The sequence below is a fragment of the Gadus morhua genome, chromosome 21 (assembly GCF_902167405.1).
Source record: "Gadus morhua chromosome 21, gadMor3.0, whole genome shotgun sequence".
Taxonomy (NCBI): domain Eukaryota; kingdom Metazoa; phylum Chordata; class Actinopteri; order Gadiformes; family Gadidae; genus Gadus; species Gadus morhua.
The window spans coordinates 15,058,210-15,079,569 of NC_044068.1; the positions used below are offsets into that span (position 1 = coordinate 15,058,210).

General features: G+C 42.0%; 1 protein-coding gene across 2 annotated transcripts in view; it reads left to right on the forward strand.

The window, feature by feature from the left end:
* Nucleotides 1–21,360, forward strand: part of LOC115534750 (regulator of G-protein signaling 6) — a 58,082-nt gene that overhangs the window by 4,560 nt on the left and 32,162 nt on the right. For both annotated transcript variants that reach the window (XM_030345951.1, XM_030345950.1), the window contains exon 2: nt 2,718–3,080. In XM_030345951.1, coding sequence (XP_030201811.1) covers nt 2,826–3,080 — 255 coding nt within the window. In that variant the 5' untranslated portion in view covers nt 2,718–2,825. The remainder of the gene's footprint in view (nt 1–2,717; nt 3,081–21,360) is intronic.

Genomic DNA, 21,360 nt, shown 5'->3' on the forward strand with positions numbered 1-21,360 from the left:
ACTTTCCACTTTTGTTCAGGTTGACATATGCAAGAATACACATAGGAAACTCTTAAAGACACAGTATGTAGGATCAAGTGGCATCTAGACCTGAGGTTGAGTGAAACCAACTAAGTGCCCCCCCCCCCCCATCCTAACCTCTTTCCAATGATCTAGGAGTATCTCTTGGCGCATTTCCACCGGAGGGTGCAGGTCAATTCAGTGTGCAAATGTGCGGCACTGTTCGCGTTTCCACGGCCAAAAGTGGGCGTGATCCGGACTGAGCCACATTGAGCCGTACTCTCTCAAAGTGTTGTCATTGTCTACGACTGTATCGAGCAGCCAAGTGTCCAGTAATGAGGTTCCTTAATTGATTGATTTATTAATTGTTTTTTGTTATTGAGTCTGTACACCTAATTGGTCATAGTTCCGAGTAAGATATCAATAATGCTGTTTGTCCGTTCTGGGCTACTGTAGAAACAAGTGCAAAATGCCCATTCTATTCTAATAAAAACACAAACATTCATATTTTCAAGGGATATACATTAATTTAAATATAAGATCATCTGCTCTGCCATGTACGTTTCGCTATATGCCACTCAATTCTACACACACCTTTAACAGTGTTCTCAATAAAGAAATACATTGCGTTGCAAAGATTTTAAATGAGTGCCTGAATCTGTCGAAAGACGTGAGAAGCATGTCAGGATCTCCAGGAATAGGTTTTTTGCCAGGAGACTGGTAAATCCTGAGGATTGGCAGCTAGGCTAGTCTAGTGTTTTAAATGAGATAGATGGCACAGGGCTCAACCTTTGCCGTTTTCAAACAGCCCTTTCCTTGACAATAGACACAAGGGGTTTGGAGAGAATCATCCTGGATGAAGCCTAGATGGAAGCCTTCACATTTTTTGTAAGCATGCAGAGATACCTGTTTTTATAGTGACGGAAAATGTACTAAATCATTTATATGGATACTGCAGGGCTATACCTATATCAACCTACCCAAGAAGTTAGGTTGCAAATCCACTTCACTTTGGAGCTATCCCACTCAAAGACACGTGTCCCATGTACTGCCACACCCCTTTTTGTCTGAAAGGCATGAAGAGAGAATCTCTTCTGACTTGGCCCATAACAAGAAACCTACACACCCAATTTGGTATAAGTCCGTTTACACCTTTTTGAGGTATCCCACACACGGACAAACATCCCCTCCCTGGCTGAGGTAATTCTGCTTAAATGCACCAGGGGTTAACTTTCACTAGTTTAGTCTACTACCCCTGTGCTGCATAAAAAAAGCAGACCCAGAAAAAACTTTCTAGGAACATGGTGTGCGATATTGCGGTCTCAATTCCTATTGATGTATAATGTATAATGTGCATGTTTAGCTTTGCCTAATGAATGCATGTTAGTTCACAGCAAGCATGCTGCCTTTTCTGTGCACTCCGCTGTATGCTTCATGAAGAAAAGAGTGTGTAAACATGTCATTTTGTACAAGGCTTCTCTTTTATGTTTCTGTTGCCAAAAGCAGAAGAATAAAATAGTCTCTAGTAGTGTAGTGGTGTTCCTTGGTTTCTTTAAATTTTAATTGTATCTGAATTTAAAAATATAGCATGTATATCCTTTTTTTCATCCAGTGTTCTTCAACTGTTTTAATTTGAGCTCTTGGTGATCACACAATCCTTATTGCAGCTTTCCTTTACTGGTCCAGTAAGAAGTAACATTTAACATTTGTAATTTACCTTTATTGTAATGTATACTTATTAATATACATACTCTAACTGCCCATGAAATTGACACATCTGTTACAATGGACCTTTGTCCTGCAATAAAATAAACTTGTTGTTCATTCTAAACTCCACCAACCAGATCATTCTCACGGATAGACCCTTGAATCACTACAGGTGATAGCATTTTACTTAAAAGAGAAGAAACATTGCTGTATCGCTGCGCAGTTTGGCCCTGGCCCTGTCGACAGAAGCGCTTTGAGTCTCACTTCAAATGTTGAATTGAAATGGTTGTGAGATTGCAATGCAAAGAGGGTTGTGTTTTTGATCTCAAATGGTGGTACGAGAGATCAAAAACCATCTCCCGACCATCTGTACGTACAGATGTTCTCGCCAAGAGAACCACTGTAAAGTAAGCGGGTGTCATATCGTATCTGAAACATCAGAGAGGGCCATGGGCTGGTTCCTAGCCCTGGCATTTCTATTATTCAACAACTTTTGCGACATCCAAAGAAATGGAAACTAGTAAACTGTTTGTCTCTGCCTGTTTTCGGAGGTAGAGCAAACCATGGACGAGGTGGTGAACTGAAACTTGTGTGTGTGTGTGTGTGTGTGTGTGTGTGTGTGTGTGTGTGTGTGTGTGTGTGTGTGTGTGTGTGTGTGTGTGTGTGTGTGTGTGTGTGTGTGTGTGTGTGTGCATATCACACATGTAAACTGCGCCTAGTCTAAACAGGCTGAGGCAGTTCTACTTCAGTCGTCGTAACTATTCATTTTGGTGAATACACATTTGTTGAGGAATATAGCTCTAGTTAAGGGACATCATGTCACCTCAGGGCCTCAAAACGAGGAACCATTATTTGTTGCCTATCCCACCAATTTAGGATTCTAATCAGACAATCACCAACGAAGAGGCATTGGAGGGCACTTTGCCATCATGTTATCATTAGCTTAACAACTAATCTCTACCTCCCCCCCCCCCCCCCTCCCCATTTCCCTGCCTCCTACCATACAACAGGACGCCAACGGAAAGCAAACCGCGGAAAACTAGGGAGAAAACCAGCAAAGAGGGCTGGGGAAACAACGAACAACGTAGACGGACCCCCGAGTAGGAAGCCACCCCAAGATGGCCGACGCACCAGAGCAGAAGCAGAGAGTGGGGGGGGAGGAGCAGGTGGAGGAGGAAGAGGAGGAGCAGGAGCAACCGGAGGAGGACGAGGAGGAGGAAGACGAGGACGAGGCGTCGGAGGGCTCGGTGGACAGCACAGAGGGCAGCCCGCGGATGACGTTGGCGGCCCGCCGGGCGCTGCGGGCCTTGAAGTCGCTGGGGGCCAGCGTGGACCCCGATGACGACTCCCCCAACATGATCGTCTACAGGAAGGTAGGAGACGCATGAAACAACCAATCACAGCCCATTAGAGAGGCACATGCTATAGTGAATGCAGCTTATGCTTGAAAAGAGCCTTTGATTGAACTTCATTCTCCACATGTCCACATGAACAGAGGGTGTGTCATCAACACAATGATTGCCTTTCAGTCAACTAAATACTTTAACTGTATGGCAAACTACATCATGTTATTGTAGTCTTTTAAAGTAATTATTATACCAATAATGGTATAATAATGGTAATCAAATCACAGCCTAAATCTATGATATTTTACGGTAATTGGTAACACATGAATGTTATATCAATACTAACATTTTTTAAATGTTTTATTTTCCATTTAAGTTAACTGAACTCATGGTAAAAGGTCTTATTGTGTTAGATGAGACAAGGGATCAGTGAATGCATGTCAAAAAGAAGGTGACAAACTTAACAAAGGCCTTATATCTACGGAAATGTAAATAGGGCATAATCAAAGGCCTGTGTTATCATTTAATGTTTCTTGACTTTGTAAACATTTTAAAAAGGCACATTAATAACAGCCCAGAAAACATACTAATAAGTGTAGCTGGAGTGCAGAGGTTTAAAGATTTAGTCGATACGGTCTTTTTGGTGATTTAAATAGTATAGTAAATATAGTAAAATAAATAAATTGTTCAGTTTCAAATATATCATGACATACCGAGCATATCAAGATCCAGGAAGGATTCTATGATTTAGCTTTTAGGATCAGTTGCTCATAAGATTTCGTTATCTAGATATGTTTATATGTAGACTATTGGGAAGAGGAAAGGGAACATCCAGGACTTTGATTTAAAAGGGTTATATATATATATTATACATCCATGGGTTATAAATGTTATACGGTTATCAAGTCAATCACTTCATTTCATCTATATTCATAATATACACGCATATATGACCGAAAGGGAAAGAAACACTTCAATGGTAGAACATAAATGGTATTCCTGTACACGGTCATGTGGAGTCCCACCCACAAGAGACTCTTTCATTATGCACTCTCGTTCGACTATGTTGGCACTCTAAAATAAATACAAGTTTCAAACCCATGTCAAATGGCAGCACTTGGGCAAGACAAGTGCTGCAATGACAACTGATTATTACAAAGTCATGTGCAATTGTGAGCGGGCATAACCTCGGTTATATGGACCGTAGTGTTATGCACAATAAAGATACTCCAGGTCTTCAATGAGCATGGGCAGTCAATGCACGTACATGGGAATCGAACACCAGGCCGTAATGCAGGGGCTTTAGCTTAGCTTCAGCTTTAGCTTGACCTGCGTGCCACCGACTTCCAACATCCCTTACAGGATACTGTTATTGATCTAAAGGATTACATGGCAGCCTGCGTAACGGATTAAGGCTACAGTGTTCTCGCTCAATACTGAAGAAATTTAAAGAAATTGTTGTCGGCATGGACCACGACCCAACCTTCCCCCTCTACTTGCTCTTATTTAAAAGTAAAGAATTATTTATTTTGCTTGGTTTTATTATTGACCAAAAATATCAGAAAATAGGGTCCAGATTGGGGAATCCTTTAAAGGTGACATATAATACCACCAGGTGTGAGTGTGATTAGATGATGGCTTATCACACCTGGTGGCATAATATGTCACCTTTAAATTATGTTGTTTTATATGTTTATATGTAAATTATATGTTGTTAACTTTACCTACTTTTTCACTCTTGTCCTATATGAGGCAAACAAATGGGTCGAATTATGTTTGGGATTAAATTACTTTCAAGCAATTCGATCGTGTTGAGAGAGCAAAGTGAATTTGTTTGTGTTAATCAGATATAATACGTTTGTGTAAATCAGACCTCCCACCATTTCCCTGTTTTTCCAGTAATATATGCTGATGGTCCGGTTGGTCATTTTGTCCATCTGCCCCACCGACTTACACACACACACACACACACACACGTGCACACGCACGCACGCACGCGCGCGCACACACAAACACATCCACTCCGACCTAGTCACACACACATGCCCCTGCGTATGCAAGCACACACACACGTGCATGTGCACACACTGAAACCCCAGGCTAAGGAAGGCTCTTCCTATAAGATATTGGGAGAGTATATTGTGTGAGTTTTCAGGGAGACAGTAATTGCTGAGTGGAAGAGAAGGGGAAAGGGCAATAAGCCTTAGTGTTGCTGCCGGCTTTTCACCTCACGTGCTGTGGGGCCCTGAGGCTGAAGAAGATGCACGGAGAGTCAGGAAGGAACAGCAGCTCCCGTCTGCAGTGATGAATACAGAGCTGGCTGTAAAGGGAGAGGGCGAGAGAGATTTAGAGGGAGGGAGAGAGGGGGGTAGGACGTCTACACCTGCCTAGCCTGACACGCGTGATTTTCAATACTTGCTGAAACGGATACACATGCGTGTGTGTGCCCAACGTTGCAAGGCTTTTCGCATTCGCCATTCAAATGTATCGGGGAAGAGATGCTAATATGATGGATGACAGCTCAAAAAAGATTTCAACGCTTCCAAGATGAGACATGGAGATTGAGTCATCGAATCATTCGTAGGAATTATGGTCTGTATATATATATGGGCTGTCAACGTTAACACGCTTACGCTCGCGATTAATCTTGAAACCATAATGTGTTCATATTGTTAACGCATATTAACACCCTTGCTCATTTTTGCCTCATATTTGATTTTGACATTGGCATACGTCAAACATGCCAGCATGGCGGGTTGGGTGTTGTTGGGCGATAAAGCTCTGTTTCTCTCTGGTGGGTAAATGGCCAACAGGTTTGGAAGTGGTTTCTATGGGGTCAGAACTGTCTCATTAATAATGATTGCACAGAGAAGGATTCACAATTGTAAGTATGTGTATAAATTACCCTTTTTTCACAAATACATTTCAATGCACACACAAATGGATATCGGTATGAATAAATGTAAAATAAATCCATGAACAAAAATAAGTTTCACAAACACATTTCTGATCCACACACAAATGTGTCTTAAAAAAATATTTGCAAATTTTATCAAAAATGTATTTGGATGTTGTTACATTTATATACAAACTGTTAAACTTGAATTTACAAGACGCTTTTCATTTGTGAACTTGTTTGCATTTGTGTGTGAACTGGTCTGTATTTATATGTGGATTTTTGAGACTCCTGACGTGTCTGGATTCACAAATGCATTTTTTTCAACAAGGGACTCTCTGTAGCCAATCAGATGCCTCCCGCGTTTTCAGCCAATCACATGACTGCAGTGACTGGGTTTTTAGATTGTCGGTGCCGTTAAAGTAGCATTAATAATTGCTTACTACTTTAACGTCACCGACAATCCTAAAAACCAGTCGAAACTAGTTGGAAAAAGTGTGTAGTTCAAAACGTGACGCAGCTTTTACTTCTTCGCCACCTAGAGATTGTTATGTAAGATCATTCAAAAAACCCATGTTATTTCCCATAGACATTTGAACAGTGTTTCTAATAACGCTGTACCTGTTAAGGCCCGGCAGTATTTTGTTTTTTTTCGCCTATACACATACCCAAATGGAAAAGCTTATAACACAGTAACCCTAAGTCCTAGATGGATGTATGATACTTCATTTGAAAGCTGACAAGCTCTAGTTTCTGTAGATATGTATTTGGCATGTATCATACACACAACCTAAATGACATCAGTTCAGACATGGCTCTAAAGCAATTTTTTTTGTCTTCGAAAATAATAGGTCATAATTGAACTACAATAACTAGGATGTGCTTTATATGTAAGGCATATGGCAATATGCCAAATACCTTCTACATCATGCCAACTACACCTGGAAGAAATTTTGGAGTTCTAGGCCTAAACCTTGGGGAGTTAATGGAGTTTTTATGGTGTGTTGTCACTGGCGGCACAAACCTCTCCAAAATGTCTCCAAATGGCCAAATTGTGCCAAATGCATTTACTCTACTTCTGTGACACTGGAAACATTACTGAAGCATTTTGGTGACTATAAAACCTTTCTCCGTGATTCAAAACATAATTTTTTCACACATTCATATTGAGATATTGGCCATATCATGAAAATATGACAAGAACTAAATATGAACAATATATGCGCAAAATATGCGCAAAGTGAGTTGTCTGCCGTGTTGACGCAGCTTTATATCTCGGCTCATACGTATCACAGCTGGACACGCCTAGCAGCGTTGGAAAGGTAAACTCATTGGCTAGAAGCCCAAGTGATTGACATATCAATAGCCAATACGCTGTCCCTATACTAAAGCCGCGTAACAAAGTAAACAAAGCCCATTGGCCCTTCGAACTGGGAGCGCTCCATCTACTTCACGGGCTGTACCGGAGTGAAAACTGAACAGAAAAAGACGGGGACACTTTTATTTTGTAGCCAGCAAAGTGATGAAAACAAGCATATCCAACAACTGCATGCTGGAGCTAGAGAAAATATCGATACGGCTGCGAACGTCTGTATGTTAGTTGACGAACAAAGTTTGGAGATGGTAAACAAATGGACTTTACACGACGATATTCACAAGCTGGAATAATTTTATGAAAAACCATTTGGATGCTTTTGATCAGTGGATTCTCACGGACAATTGGAATATAAATAATTGAGGAATGGACACATATTACGGTTCTCAGATTGCTTCAAAGGTAGGGAGTCACTCTGTTTTCTGGCATTTCCGGTTTACCATGCTGGTTAATATCAATATTTATGGTTTTGTGCTCATGATTTATAAAAAAAAACAACCGGATGAATAAATTGTGGAGATTCTACCCTTTCTAACGATGTATAGAATGTCTGTAATGATGAAAGTTGAAGCGGGTTATGTCGCTGCGTAGTGGAAACATGTGGTCAACAAACACAAATCGCCCACCGGTGGGCGAATGGGTCTTAAGAGAAGAACGGCATTACCTAACGCCGTTATTTTTTCAGTAAAGGGATAATCTAACTAATTACTGTTTCCGTCATTACAACGTTGTTACCGTTATTGTACGTTAAATGTGGCGCGTTACTATGAATTGATTGGATAAACTGCGTAATCCGAACGCACTCCTGGCTCCAAACACAAACTGCTAGTGAGGAGACCGGGTGGGTTAACAACGAGATAAGCGAATATGATTGGCTAAGGCAGAGTCATGTTTCATGGTAGCCAATCGGAGGCAATGTTTTAACGCACAAGCCAGGACACGTGCGCCCCACACACACACACACACACACACACACGCACATGCACACACCAAATAGATTCGATGAAGCAGCAGAAATGGCGAGTCCAGAGCAATCCGATGAAAAGTTGGCATTATCTGTAGTATTCGGCAGATATTCCACAGCCTTTGCAACCAAGCAAATTCAAATTCAGTTGATAGTATATCAGGGCCGTGAATGGGCAATTCAACCATTTAACACATTAAGGCCAAGTGAAAACTGCTAAAATCCAAATTCTTTGACATATAGCAACTTTATTTTTTTACAGTAACGCAAATACTTTCCCTGGTAACTAGCTACTTTTATTGTAGAGTAATTAAGTTACTTACTCAGTTACTTTTTGGAACAAGTAGTGAGTAATTGTAACCAATTACTTTTTTAAAGTAACGTTGCCAACACTGCATTTGACCGGGGGAACCGGGAGGCTCGGAGGCTGGACTTATTCTTCGGGACTGCAGTCATGTGATTGGCTGAAAACAAGGGAGGCATCTGATTGGCTACACAGAGTTCCTTGTTGAAAAAAATGCAATTGTGAAAGTTCACAAATTTAAAGCGTCCTGTTAATTAAAGTTTAACAATTTGTATATAAACATCCAAATACACTTTTGATGAAAATTGAAAATATTTTTTCAATTCATATATTTATGGATTTATATTACATTTATTTGACACATTTGTGTGTCGATCAGAAATGTGTTTGTGAAACTTATTTTCTTTTAAGGATTTATTTTACATTTATATATACCGATATCCATTTGTGTGTGCATTGAAATGTATTTGTGAGAAGAGAGTAATTTATATATAAATCACAAAATACATTTGTGAATCCTTCTCTGTGCATTCATTATTAATGAGACTGTTCGGACCCCATTGGATTCCTATATGGTGGAGGGCTGTGTCATGGCTTGTTGGCTTTCCATTTAAGAGGGAATGCATGCCGGTGAGTCAAGAAGACTAATGTGTATACGACGTGTGAACGACAGGAGTCGATTCAACCCTGATATTTAAACATTGATGATTAAACATTGATTAATCAAAGCATGTGTGATTAATTAGATTGAGAAAAAATCGATTGGGGGGACCTTGAGTCTTTGATTCTAAACTTTGATATAAAGACATTCAGTAGACTTCGTCTTTAATGATCTACTGCTGTGTCGAGAATTGTGCATATCTCTCTCTCTCTCTCTCTCTCTCTCTCTCTCTCTCTCTCTCTCTGTCTCTCTCTCTCTCTCTCTCTCTCTCTCTCTCTCTCTCTCTCTCTCTCTCTCTCTCTCTCTCTCTCCCCCTCTCTTTCTCTCTTGATAACTACCTGTGTGCTCCTGCTCAGGGCCGTGTGTGTATTTGTGTCTGGTTGTGTGTGTGTATGTGTGTGTCTGTCTAGCTGTGTGTGGTTTTGTGTTTGTGTGTGTGTGCTGTGTGGTAGCATGGTGAGTGGTTGTGTCCCCCCTTGACCAGATAATTTGCGGTAGGCTGATGACTCACAACATGTGCCCTTACTGGAGAGATGTAAATCCCATTAGTCCCAGTCTATGACTCATCAGTCACCTACAACAGCAACAGCAACAACAACGACAACAACGCTGAGGCAAAGAAGAAATGCTAATATTGCCCCCAATTCGCTGTTCTTTAATAGTATCATGGCTCATCTGAATTAATGGGGGATTGGGGATGAGAAAAGGGTATTTTATCTCAAAGACAAACTTCTACAGCTGTGCTGGTTTGCAGAAGCCTGGGATCCTATGGATTACAAACGGCTAGAGATGGAGGATTGGTGAGATACCATACTATAATAAGAAAGAAATTGTCCAGAACCAAATAAATGCAGGACTTGGACTGTGACCAACAGACCTGTCACCATGCATCTTGTTGCTTGATGTGAGGAATTTTTCCCCAGAAAGTTGTTTTCATATCTTTGTCTTGGCAGTGGCCCAGGAGGTGAATTGGGTTGTCTAGCAACCAGAAGGCTGCTTGTTCGATCCCCGTTCCTCCGAGCTGGGTGTTGCTGAGGAAGGCACCTTACCCCCACTGCTCCCGAGGAGCTGGCTGTTGCCTTGCACGTCCGACACCGCTGTGGTGTATGAATGGGTCAATTTGAGGGGCTTTGAGTGGCCTCAGGACTGAGAGGCGCTGTCAAAATGCAGTCCATTTTCCATTTGAAGTCGGAGAGCTTCTCTATTCTTCCTTAAGATCTGAGGTGGTGATACAGTGTGTTATGCAATGCCTCATTTGATGTGACAAATATATCCTAGTCGGATGGAAATAATTAGTACTTATCTATTCAAGGGACATGTGTGTGTGCTAGAGAGGTGAAGCCATGCAGGTAGTTCCACGAGTGCCAGCCAGGCTACTTAAAATGTGAAGCATATATTGAAATGTACTTCGACGTACCCCTGTGGTTTAATGTTTGCTTAGGGAATCAATCAGACATTTTTATCAGGTAACAAAGGAGCAGATGCATACATCTAAAGGAGTCTCCTGATATATAATCTTTCTAAGAGATATATCTATATCTGCCTTTCAAGTCAATGGACTAAAATGTCACAAAGACATTCTACGAGTCTCATAGTAAAGGTGTTAGCAGATGGCCTCAACAAACACCCACAAATGCCAACATGGGGCCTGTGTGCCATACCACTTCAATAGTTGTTATCGTTGGATTAAGTTCTTGTTTACAGGAACTTGTTGTAACGGTTTTGGCCAACGTCGGCAAACGTCAGGTAAATGGGTGTTGGTGTTTGTTTCGGAGGTGTGCGAGTAGATGTGAGTAATGCTCTAACTTAAACTCAGGTCTCCTTAAACCTAGCACACACTACAATGTTTAAAGAAGGATTTTACAATCGTGAGAGAGCCCCTTTTCTATATCACACAAACAATTTGCAGGCATGTATTTTCAGTGACAAGTAACAAGCTGTTCACATGTATCACTGTTCCCATAATTCCCCAACAGCTGTGACTCGCTGGGGGGGGGCAGAGAGAGATTAAAAAAGGTGTTGTTGCCTCTAGTTGCTTGAAAGCCGTCTTTATGAGAGTTAATACTCATACTCTTACTACTCTCATAGTTTAAGATGATTTTTTACATCAAAAGAGACGAGAAGAAAGGAGTGATACATGAAGAAGAGAAACAGCAAACTCCCGTGAAGTATATTGACACACAGAAGAGTTTCACCGTCAGCCACTTAATAGGCAGTGCAGGCCAGACGTTTACCGACTGACTCCCAACATAACAGCCCTTCTCCCCCCAGCTGAGGAGGGAAATGGGAACTATGGGAAAAAACGGAATACCCTTGTTGATAACCTCTGCCCTGTTACCACAGACTGGGAAGTGAAGTGATAAAAAGTTTGCAGTGAAACTAGGGAAACATAGGTCTTGGACTATTGCCTAATATTGTGTTTTTTAATGAGCATTGTTTAGACCTTGCAACATGTTTGTTGCAAGGTCCATGCAACAAACTTTGCATAGACCTTGTGTGGCTGCCTCTCTCCACCTAGGGGGCTTTTATTGGGACCTGATCCAGGCTGTCATGTAGCAGTGTGCGGTGATGGCGGCTCTAACCTTTGCTGGTACTCAGTGTTCAAGACCCTCCCAGACCCTCCCAGATGTTGACATTGGAAAAGCGGAAAAATGGTCCTCCTCCCCTCCTTACATCGATGCTATCCTATGCTTGTGCCTGGATGAGTGAGGAACCACAGCTATTTATAGCACTTTAGTTACCGAGCAGAATTCCCTGCCACAGGTAACAGCTACTGAATAGCAGGCTGATCAAATGAGGATGGGAGGGAGCGGGACAATCATTCGTTCAATCATTGATACAATTCTCTATTCTATTTTTAACTTTTTGAGGAAAATATCTGCGCGCTTTTGTACCCAGAGTGGACGGTTTTAGTCTTTAGACACGATATGAGTCTGAATAATTTGTTGATGGCTATAGTGGCAAAGTGCAAGTAAGAAGTGCACTGAAAAGGTCAAGTAGTTTGAATGGTTTGAATGAATAAAAATGAACATATAAATAAATAGATAAAGTTACTGAATGTCGCTATTATATAAGCTTAGGATCAGTTCATGGGTCTTCATGTGAACGTACTGATAAAACACTGGTCATTAAAAATGCAAAGACCAAATTAAGTAGTGTAGTCCAAAAGTCAAGGAGTTCAGGTTTAAATTAATACTAAATTAACATAGTATAGATAAAGATACCAAAGGTACCTTATTCCTTAACCACATTAGGATCATTTTATCGGTGTGCATATGACCATACCGAATAAAACGGTGGTCATTAAAAATGCAACAAGCCAAAGGCACTCTAGTAAAGTACTTCAGGCGGTCACTTGCGCATTAGACTGTCATGACAACCGCATACTATATTTAAGTGCAGAGGAATCAAATAGAGTGGATAGTCAGCGGCAGGTCCTTTTTCTTTTTTTTTTTAATAAATAAAATGTTCAAGTTAAAACATTTAAAAATAACTTGGATTCATGCAGCAGCCAAATCCTCCTCCCAAAGGCTTTCATGCAATACAGCAGAGGCGTGGGATATCTTCTCCTGTCAGGGATGTGTCTTCGTTAGCTTTAGGCTTGTTGGAGGCAAAGTATCTCTATTTAGGTATTTCGTGCCCTGGTGCTGCAGGACGCAATGCATAATAAAGGATCTGATGCATTTGTATTCATGCGATGACACCTATATGAGGACAGGGGGAGATAAACAGCTCCTCGAAATAGTGCTTTGATATGAATCAATTGTAACGTCAAATGCCAGACTTGAGGCTGTGGATATTCACAGCTGGTTGACTGTCGCACAAATTGTTTCTACTGTGTGTGTGTGTGTGTGTGTGTGTGTGTGTGTGTGTGTGTGTGTGTGTGTGTGTGTTTGTGTGTCAGGTTCGGCAGGACATCAGAGAATTGCCCCTTATTTAATTAAAAGTGGATTTTATGATGCTCATTAATTCACATTGAAATATACAGAAATTGAGTTCTCTGATTGAAAAACAGGCACTATTGATCGCAGGATAATGAAGGTGTTGTCTCACACTAGACATACAATGCACTCCACCAATACAGGTCAATTAAAGGTGTTTGGTGACTGTGTATGGGTTTGGTGTGTGTGTGTGTGTGGGACAGGGACAATCCTGTGTCGTCTCTCTATGGAATTATTTATCGGTGCATGTCTGTGATCTTTTTGTGTGCACAGGTGCATGTTGGGTTGCGTGTGAAATGCGTATGGCGTTCACGTGTCTATGTTCTGATGAATGCCTCTTCACATATTGATGGCCACGTGTTGACGCGGAGGACACAATTTGAGGTCAACCCTAATGTTGACAAAGTGTCCACACTATGAGGGACCTGCTGAGCCAGGCGTGTTGTAATGATGTTCCTGGTTGTGTTGTGTGGCGGTCGTAAATGGTTTAATCCGTAATTAATCTGCAACATATTCATGGTGTTAAAGGGATTAACATATTGTTTTGAGGCAGGCATTTTCTAAACTGTAATGAGTCGGAAACGGAGCCCGTTCCCACTTTGGAGATTTTTGGCCGATAATACAAAGGACTGCACATCAAAGGGCTTTGGCGACAAAGCGGGAGCGTGCACATCCACCTGCACGCACGCACACACACACGCTGACACACACACACGCGCGCACACACACACACACACACACACACACACACACACACACACACACACACACACACACACACACACACACACAGACACTCAAGGAGAGAATGGGAGTAGGGGGAGAACGCGCAGTGTATGAGTAATTGGAAGTGAATGGACTCAGGTGTTAATATTTGGATGGACGGCCTGTACTCCAAACACCTGCGACCATTGTTGTTCTAATACACCGTAGACAGGCCTCGCCGTCTCGCCGTAAACACCTGCTCGTGGCTCCCTCTCTGCCTCGCAGCTCGAACACAGCCCTCTCCTCATGGTACAGCCACGCGATTATGTTATCAGACTCAGTCTCAAACAGGATTCAACCAAACGCAAAAGCGCTGGTAATCAACAATAAGGAAAGAAAACATTACATCTTGTATGTCGTTTATTTTTTATCATCCAGCATGTTTAATAAAAGAAGTGTTCCAATGTTAATGGATTCATTCACTGCTGTAGAAGCATGATGGATGAGTACCACTGTAGATACACTGTGTAACGGGGTACTCCCCACGGGTACTCTGCTGGTCAGCAGCTGACCTGCTAAGGCAGCCAAATGAGAGAACCTCTGCCCTACCAAACCATCCAACCATCTCCCACGGAATACCAAGATGTAAGAATTCCTGTTTTTAATTCCTAAACTCCCCACAATGTGAAACATTTTGAGTGGCCACAGATTAGAAAAGCACAATGTAAATGCAGTCCTTTGCCATTCCCCTTTGGATGACGACATTTGGGAAGAAGCTCTGTTAGCATTAGAGATTTAAACTCTGGAGATTCAGCCATGAATTATAATATCCTCCCACACATCAAATATCAAATAGTTAACTTCCTTTCTACAAAGCGTGTGTGTGTGTGTGTGTGTGTGTGTGTGTGTGTGTGTGTGTGTGTGTGTGTGTGTGTGTGTGTGTGTGTGTGTGTGTGTGTGTGTGTGTGTGTGTGAGTGAGATCTCTGGGTTTGGACCTAGCTGAGGTCAGGGCACCCAACAGAACTTTATGATTAATGAATCTGAACTTTGTTCAGATACGCTGCGCCTCCCCGAACCAGACAGGAGAGGTTTAAGAGGTTGTTTCAACACACACACACACACACACACACACACACACACACACACACCCACACACACACACACACACACACACACACACACACACACACACACACACACACACACGCATGCACCAACGCATGAATGCAGGATGGCATGACAGACATAGGTGCACTCACGCACACATTGGAAAATTATAGGTTTATTTTATCCACCCCCTTCAATCCTCTGGTGACCTATGGTGTTAGCTAAGATTGCAGCAATACATATCACCCACCAGTTTATGGCCGACATCATACAAAATGTGGAATATCAGCACTATCATAATAATAATATAATGATTTATTATACATGATGTGATATGGGACTAACTCATTATTGTAAATACAATTATGTAATGATTCAAAGCTTGTCATCTTTTATTCATTACTTTATTATTATTGAAATTCAAAAACATGAATATTCTTTTATCTGATACTTTGGGCTACATTACAGCAGACCACTGTCTCATAATGTTTTAATCGTTTAAAATATACATGTGAAAGGTAACGGAACATCCAAGACAGCACAATGTTATCAACAAGGCCCACAGGTATAAAATACAAATACATTTTGGTGATCATTGTGATTTAATCTTCATCATGGGACTAAGAAGCAAGACAATCAGCCTGTGGACGAGATTCCCTCCCTGGTGGAGTCTCGACGCTGGTGTCGGTGAGGTGGAATCCCAGGTGGAGAGTGTTGTCTCTACCGGACACATCTCCTACTGCGGGAGGTGGATGGAGCCTGGGGGTTGGTGGAGAAGGGGGTGGAGGAGGGCTGCTGCGAAATCAGACAGACTCTGGATCAATGGGGTTTGGGTGCCTTTTAGGTTAGCGTCATTTATCTCGTCAGCAAGAGAACTGGAACCTTATTGGGTATAAATGGGTGTTGTCTTCACAGCATATGAATGTTGACACGCAAGATAGTTACTGATGTAAAGGGGGGTTGTGTTCTTACTGCTTTAACTTTGGCCGTAGATATCTGCCTCTGGGATCGCTCCCCCCAGACGTAAACAGGAAGCCACTGGCCGACTCCCCTGGCGCTTGTGGCGCAATGCCCCGTTGAGGATGCATTATGCTTGTGTTTTTACTGTACTTTTGGACAGCTTTGGACACTGTGATTTATTTTTCTGTAAACGTAATATAAACATGGCTTTGGAAAGTTTCTATAAGAAGATCAACATAATGGCCTTGAGAGAATCCCACCTCGTTGAATGGTTTTCATTTTGCCCTGTTCCACCTTGGAGGAAATCGTGCAGCGTTCTTCTTGCGTTACTTGTTGTTTTTGAATATTATTTCTGTTGACTTCTTCTATTCGCTTTAAGACTGATATAGGGATCTCGCCTTATAGGAATGACTTAATATCTGAGACAAATATATTTCTCTTACATATTAGACTAATTCATCTAATATTTACCTAATATTATGAAATATGGGATGTAGGCTTTATATGCCTTTATCGTTTTCATTCTCGAGGTATCGATGATTATGTAAAAGGCAACACGGAAAGGAATGAGAAATAGCAGTTGAGAGAGAGAGAGAGAGAGAGAGAGAGAGAGAGAGAGAGAGAGAGAGAGAGAGAGAGAGAGAGAGAGAGAGAGAGAGAGAGAGAGAGAGAGAGAGAGAGAGAGAGAGAGATCAACCGTCCCCACCTATTAAGCATCCAACGCTCTGCACACTTTATGTGAGTGGGTATTGACTCCCAGACACTCTGTTCTCATCTCTTTTAATTGTATGTAGTTAATTGTAGCTCAGCTCAGTCCTGCTCCCCTCTCCTCACTTGGTCTTTCCTATCTTATCGTCTCCTGTGGTCTGCTTTTAGCCTGCACTTACATTCCTCTAAGCTGCTCCCTAACAATATCTATAGGTAGTCTAAACTGGTATTGAATGCTTAGTTTCTGTGGTGACTTTGATACACAAAATGTATAGAAGCCACTTAATGTTCACGTGCAATCTCTAACCTGACCATTGCAATATTGTCTCTCTGGGCGCTATCTTGCACCCAGCGCAATTGACTTTCTACACCGACGCATGCATCGTTGCTAGTTTACACCCGGCGCAAAGCTGATTTTCCCCCGCAGTCAACTCGCGCCGCTAAACTTGCGCCTTGAGAGACGTGTTGGCGAAAAGCAGAGCCGTGTTCCGGCGTAAATGATATATGGTGCTATCTTACAGATCGATAAAGATCCGAAAAAATCCTGGTATAAGTGCCCTAGGCCCAGGGGATAGCGCAGTTGGTGTTGCAATTTTGACGTGCCTAGGCAGGTCGGAACTTTAACAAGCTTACACACACGAAGGCTGTACACAGCACAAACATGCAAAGAATTTAAATATTATGTTCATATTTGTGCATGTGGATTGTGGACACATTTTTTTTCCATAGGGGCTGCATGAATGAATACTGATGCGTGTGTTTTGACACAGACGTCGTGTACTAGCCCATAACCTTTAGGGTTGATGATCGTGAGAAAACAGTTTTACCGCGAGTGAGTGTTTAAAAGAATGAATGAATGCGGGTGATGCTTGGTGCACGTTTGTGCAGTCATCTGTTTAAACAAATGCAAACTAAACACGTAACGCATGAAACAGTCCATGGCAATGTATATTAACGGGGGGACACATGCATATTATGAACACAAGTCGATTACGATAATGTATACTATACTGGTAACAAACTATGTTTGTTAATGTATTGCCGCATATCGTTAAAAAGACCCACAGTTGCGGCCACAGGACCGCATTTCATGTTTTAAGTTCTCTTTGTCGAAATTTACATGCCGAAGAAATCGCTATTCCATGTGTGAATTAGGCCATATTATTTGGCCATAAAAATGAGCCATTTCAAGTTTGAAATTCATGTGGTCATGCATCTGTCTCAGGGGAGCAGCAAACGCTTTGTCAAAATATCAACTCGTCAGGTTCAAATGCGCTCATGGCTCTTAAAGGGGATGGGAGATGGCCCATGGGTTTATTTCATGTTACGCCCAAAACACATACGGATATTCAGACCAACCCATTTTAGATTTGCGTCGAGCGCAAGAGTAATTTATCCACCGGTATAATAGCAACAGCGCCATAGAACCGCCCACAAAGCTTCCGTTTTGCGCTTCTCACTTGCGCCTCAGATCGTTAAAATAGGGCCCTTTCTGTCTTTACCCATATGTGTTGCCCATAAGCTTGTATCTAGTCATTGGTTTCTATTTATTTATCATTCAATGTGTGGGCGTGTTTATTGGTTAATACATGTGTCTGGGGGGTTGTAATCAGAGTGAACACAATTCTGTGAGAGCAAAACAATCAAAGAAGAGAGGGCAACTACCTATGCTTTACTGATATGAATCCTACCAAAACCTGTGATTTGCATGGATGTTATGCAATTTCACAAGGGTTAAGTAATCAAATTGTAATATATCACGCCATTGATTGGTAGTGCCCCACCTTTTTTGAAATGGGTTTTGCCAGCCGGCATTATATTCGCAGGATTAAAACAGATGAATCCTAAATGAAGTGGAAGGCCAAGTCAAGGGAACAACAGAGAAACCCTGCGTCTTGAAGGCAGGGTTCTGGCTCTTCAGAGGGCGGCCTAGTGGCCGTCGTCCGGCTGGGAGGAGGATCTGGAAAGCTCAGAGAGCTACTCTAGATGTTATAGATCTGGCCCCGATGCCTCCCCCAACATTGCAGACCATTAGGATGTAGACGGCAGGGCCATCCATCAGCCATCAGACGGATCTATGAGGCCAGAACGAGCTCATTTGGTACACCTCTCTCACTCCCTCCCTGCCTGCTTCTCACTGAATATCCGCCTGTCACCTTGAATCCATCCCTTCCAATTCCTTTCTCTTTTGCCCTGTTGTTTGAAGTATTTCCCTGTCCCTAGAATGTACACTGCAGCCTCTGTTTCCTCAGTAGCTCCTTTCTACCCATGTGTCTTTCTCAATTAAAGACATAGATTAACCCTGATGATAACAATGCAGAAATTGTATTTCTGGTGAATATATAATCGTTTATACATCAAACACTCCCACTGAGCTCTGACATGGTTAACATTACTTAGCTCTTTCCGTTTTTGGTTTATTTTTTTATGAAACTGAATGCAAAAGTGATTTTTTTTTACATAGCTATGATAACGTTTACACCAAATTAATTTCTCTAGTCATAACAACTTAAAAATGCTCTTTCCAAAAACCCACCCAAAATGCCCTCCCCCAGAAAGAGAACTCTTCTCTCCCGGCCGTCTATCTCATCGCTGCCAGTTCATGCGGCGTTAATATTTGATGAGGAGTCCTGCGCTGGATGAACGGACCAAAAGGCTGATGTGCGGATGGCCAATCAATATCCATCAGCAGCCAGTCAATAGGCAGCAGTGTCAGGTGGAGACAGGCCTGTCAACAACCTAATGAGAGCTGATGGACTCAGACCTGATGGAAGCCTGGCCGGCAGCAAGAAGCTCCCCATCGATTGGCAGGGGCCGAGGAGGGGTAGGGCGCCTGCTGATAGAGGTCTGCCTGAGGGGAGTTAGGGCCAGGATTCAGGATGATTACACCATCTGCATCTTTAGTCATGAGTCCACAACGCGGACAGGAGATTCCTTTGAAATTGCCACCCAGCTGGACGCTGGCCGTTTAGCTTTAACTGCCAAACGATGGAGATTGTTCTGTCAAATAATTGATATTTCTTGCCGCTGCGGTGAAAGGATGTCGCAGCCGTGGTGGCAGTAATCTCCCCCTGAATCCTCTGCAGGGCCCTGCCTTTCATGATGTTCACAAAACCTAGCAAAGTTAGCAGATATTTCTCTGTTATTGGTTTGGCTCCTCACGGGAGACTCGTGAAGCCTGACCTATCAAACACACCGCCTTTCTTCAGAGCCCCAGTGCGGGCAAGCAGCAACAGAGGTGGCCGTGTGAAGACTCCACGAACACCTAGGTAGCAAAAGCCTTTATTTATCTGGTGCATCAAGGATAACAACATTCCCTCTCGTAAACAAGGCTTCCTGGTAAAAGATGAATTATTCATTGTTCGGGGTCCCCAGGAGCTTACTTGCCTTTGATAAGACATGCTATTGTTTTACCAAGGGGGATGAGCAGAAGGGTTAAGACGATTTGCTGTGCAGGGCAATTAGGACCAAAGATTTTTCCTTTGTTACGTAAAGTTGATGCCAGTCCCATAATCGCCTACACAATTAAATCTTCTTTTGAGTTCACATACACTTCACATACTCACACAAAAAGACACACATAACGCACACACTGCAAAATGAAATAATATTTGGATTGCTGCATTGTTTTGAATATATTAGAATTTCCCTTCAATAGGGAAGAGATTGGTATACCTTAAGGGTAAAAAGGGATGGTGCACTACCATTCCACAAAATATGCAAACATACACAAATGGCATGTAGTCGATATTTCTATAATTGAATAGCTGGACTTTATAACCCGTTAAATAACTTATGCAGAACCAAATACAATTAAGCATTCAATTATATTTGCAGGTAGCATTTTCTTCCATCCCATATTGTTAATTATTGGAATAAAATACATTATGCCAACGAGCTACTAGGGCCATCAATTATAGTGTTATTTCTGTATTCTAAGTAGCATCAGGGTAAATATCATAACAGTGACCCAGTAGCATAGATTGATCTGTTGAAGAGGCTATCACGTTTCAATGTTTTTATGGAACACAATGACAGTCAAAAAAAAAGTAATCGACTACAGAAAAAGCAGATGATAAGCATTTTTGCTTTAAATCTTTTCATTTTGGATTAATTTTTTTTTTTATGCAACCAATATTTTAGTGTTCAATTAGCAAAACATAATTGTAATAAATCGCCATCTTTAATTTGATGGCTGGTGTTGAACTATTCAAAGTCAGTGCGGCTGTATCTGATTAACAGAAATTTCCTGCAGTTCGATACTCGGACAGGATGACAGGACTGCGGTATCACTAACCCTACCTACGACTTTTGGGTATAAATCGTTTAAGTGTAAGTGGACAACAGAGTTCCAGCACAAACGAACAGGGAAAGGAACACATGATAGTACCATTATTTCTACAATCATACTGGTTTACACTGAAACCCGATGGTGCACATTCCTGATAGCGTGCACCCACCACAAATATGGCAGAGGAAGTAGGCATGGACTCAAACTGAGCCCCCCCACCAGGGGAGCCCTGGGGATGTGAGTGGATTCGTGGAAAGCACATTGTTGTGGGAATTCGTTTGGGGAGGATCACCTCAGAGGAAATCAATGCAAGGTAACCTATTTTTGTTGGACTGTGTTACACAACTGTGTGTGCGTGTGTGTGCGTATTTGTATGCGCTTCTTCATATATATG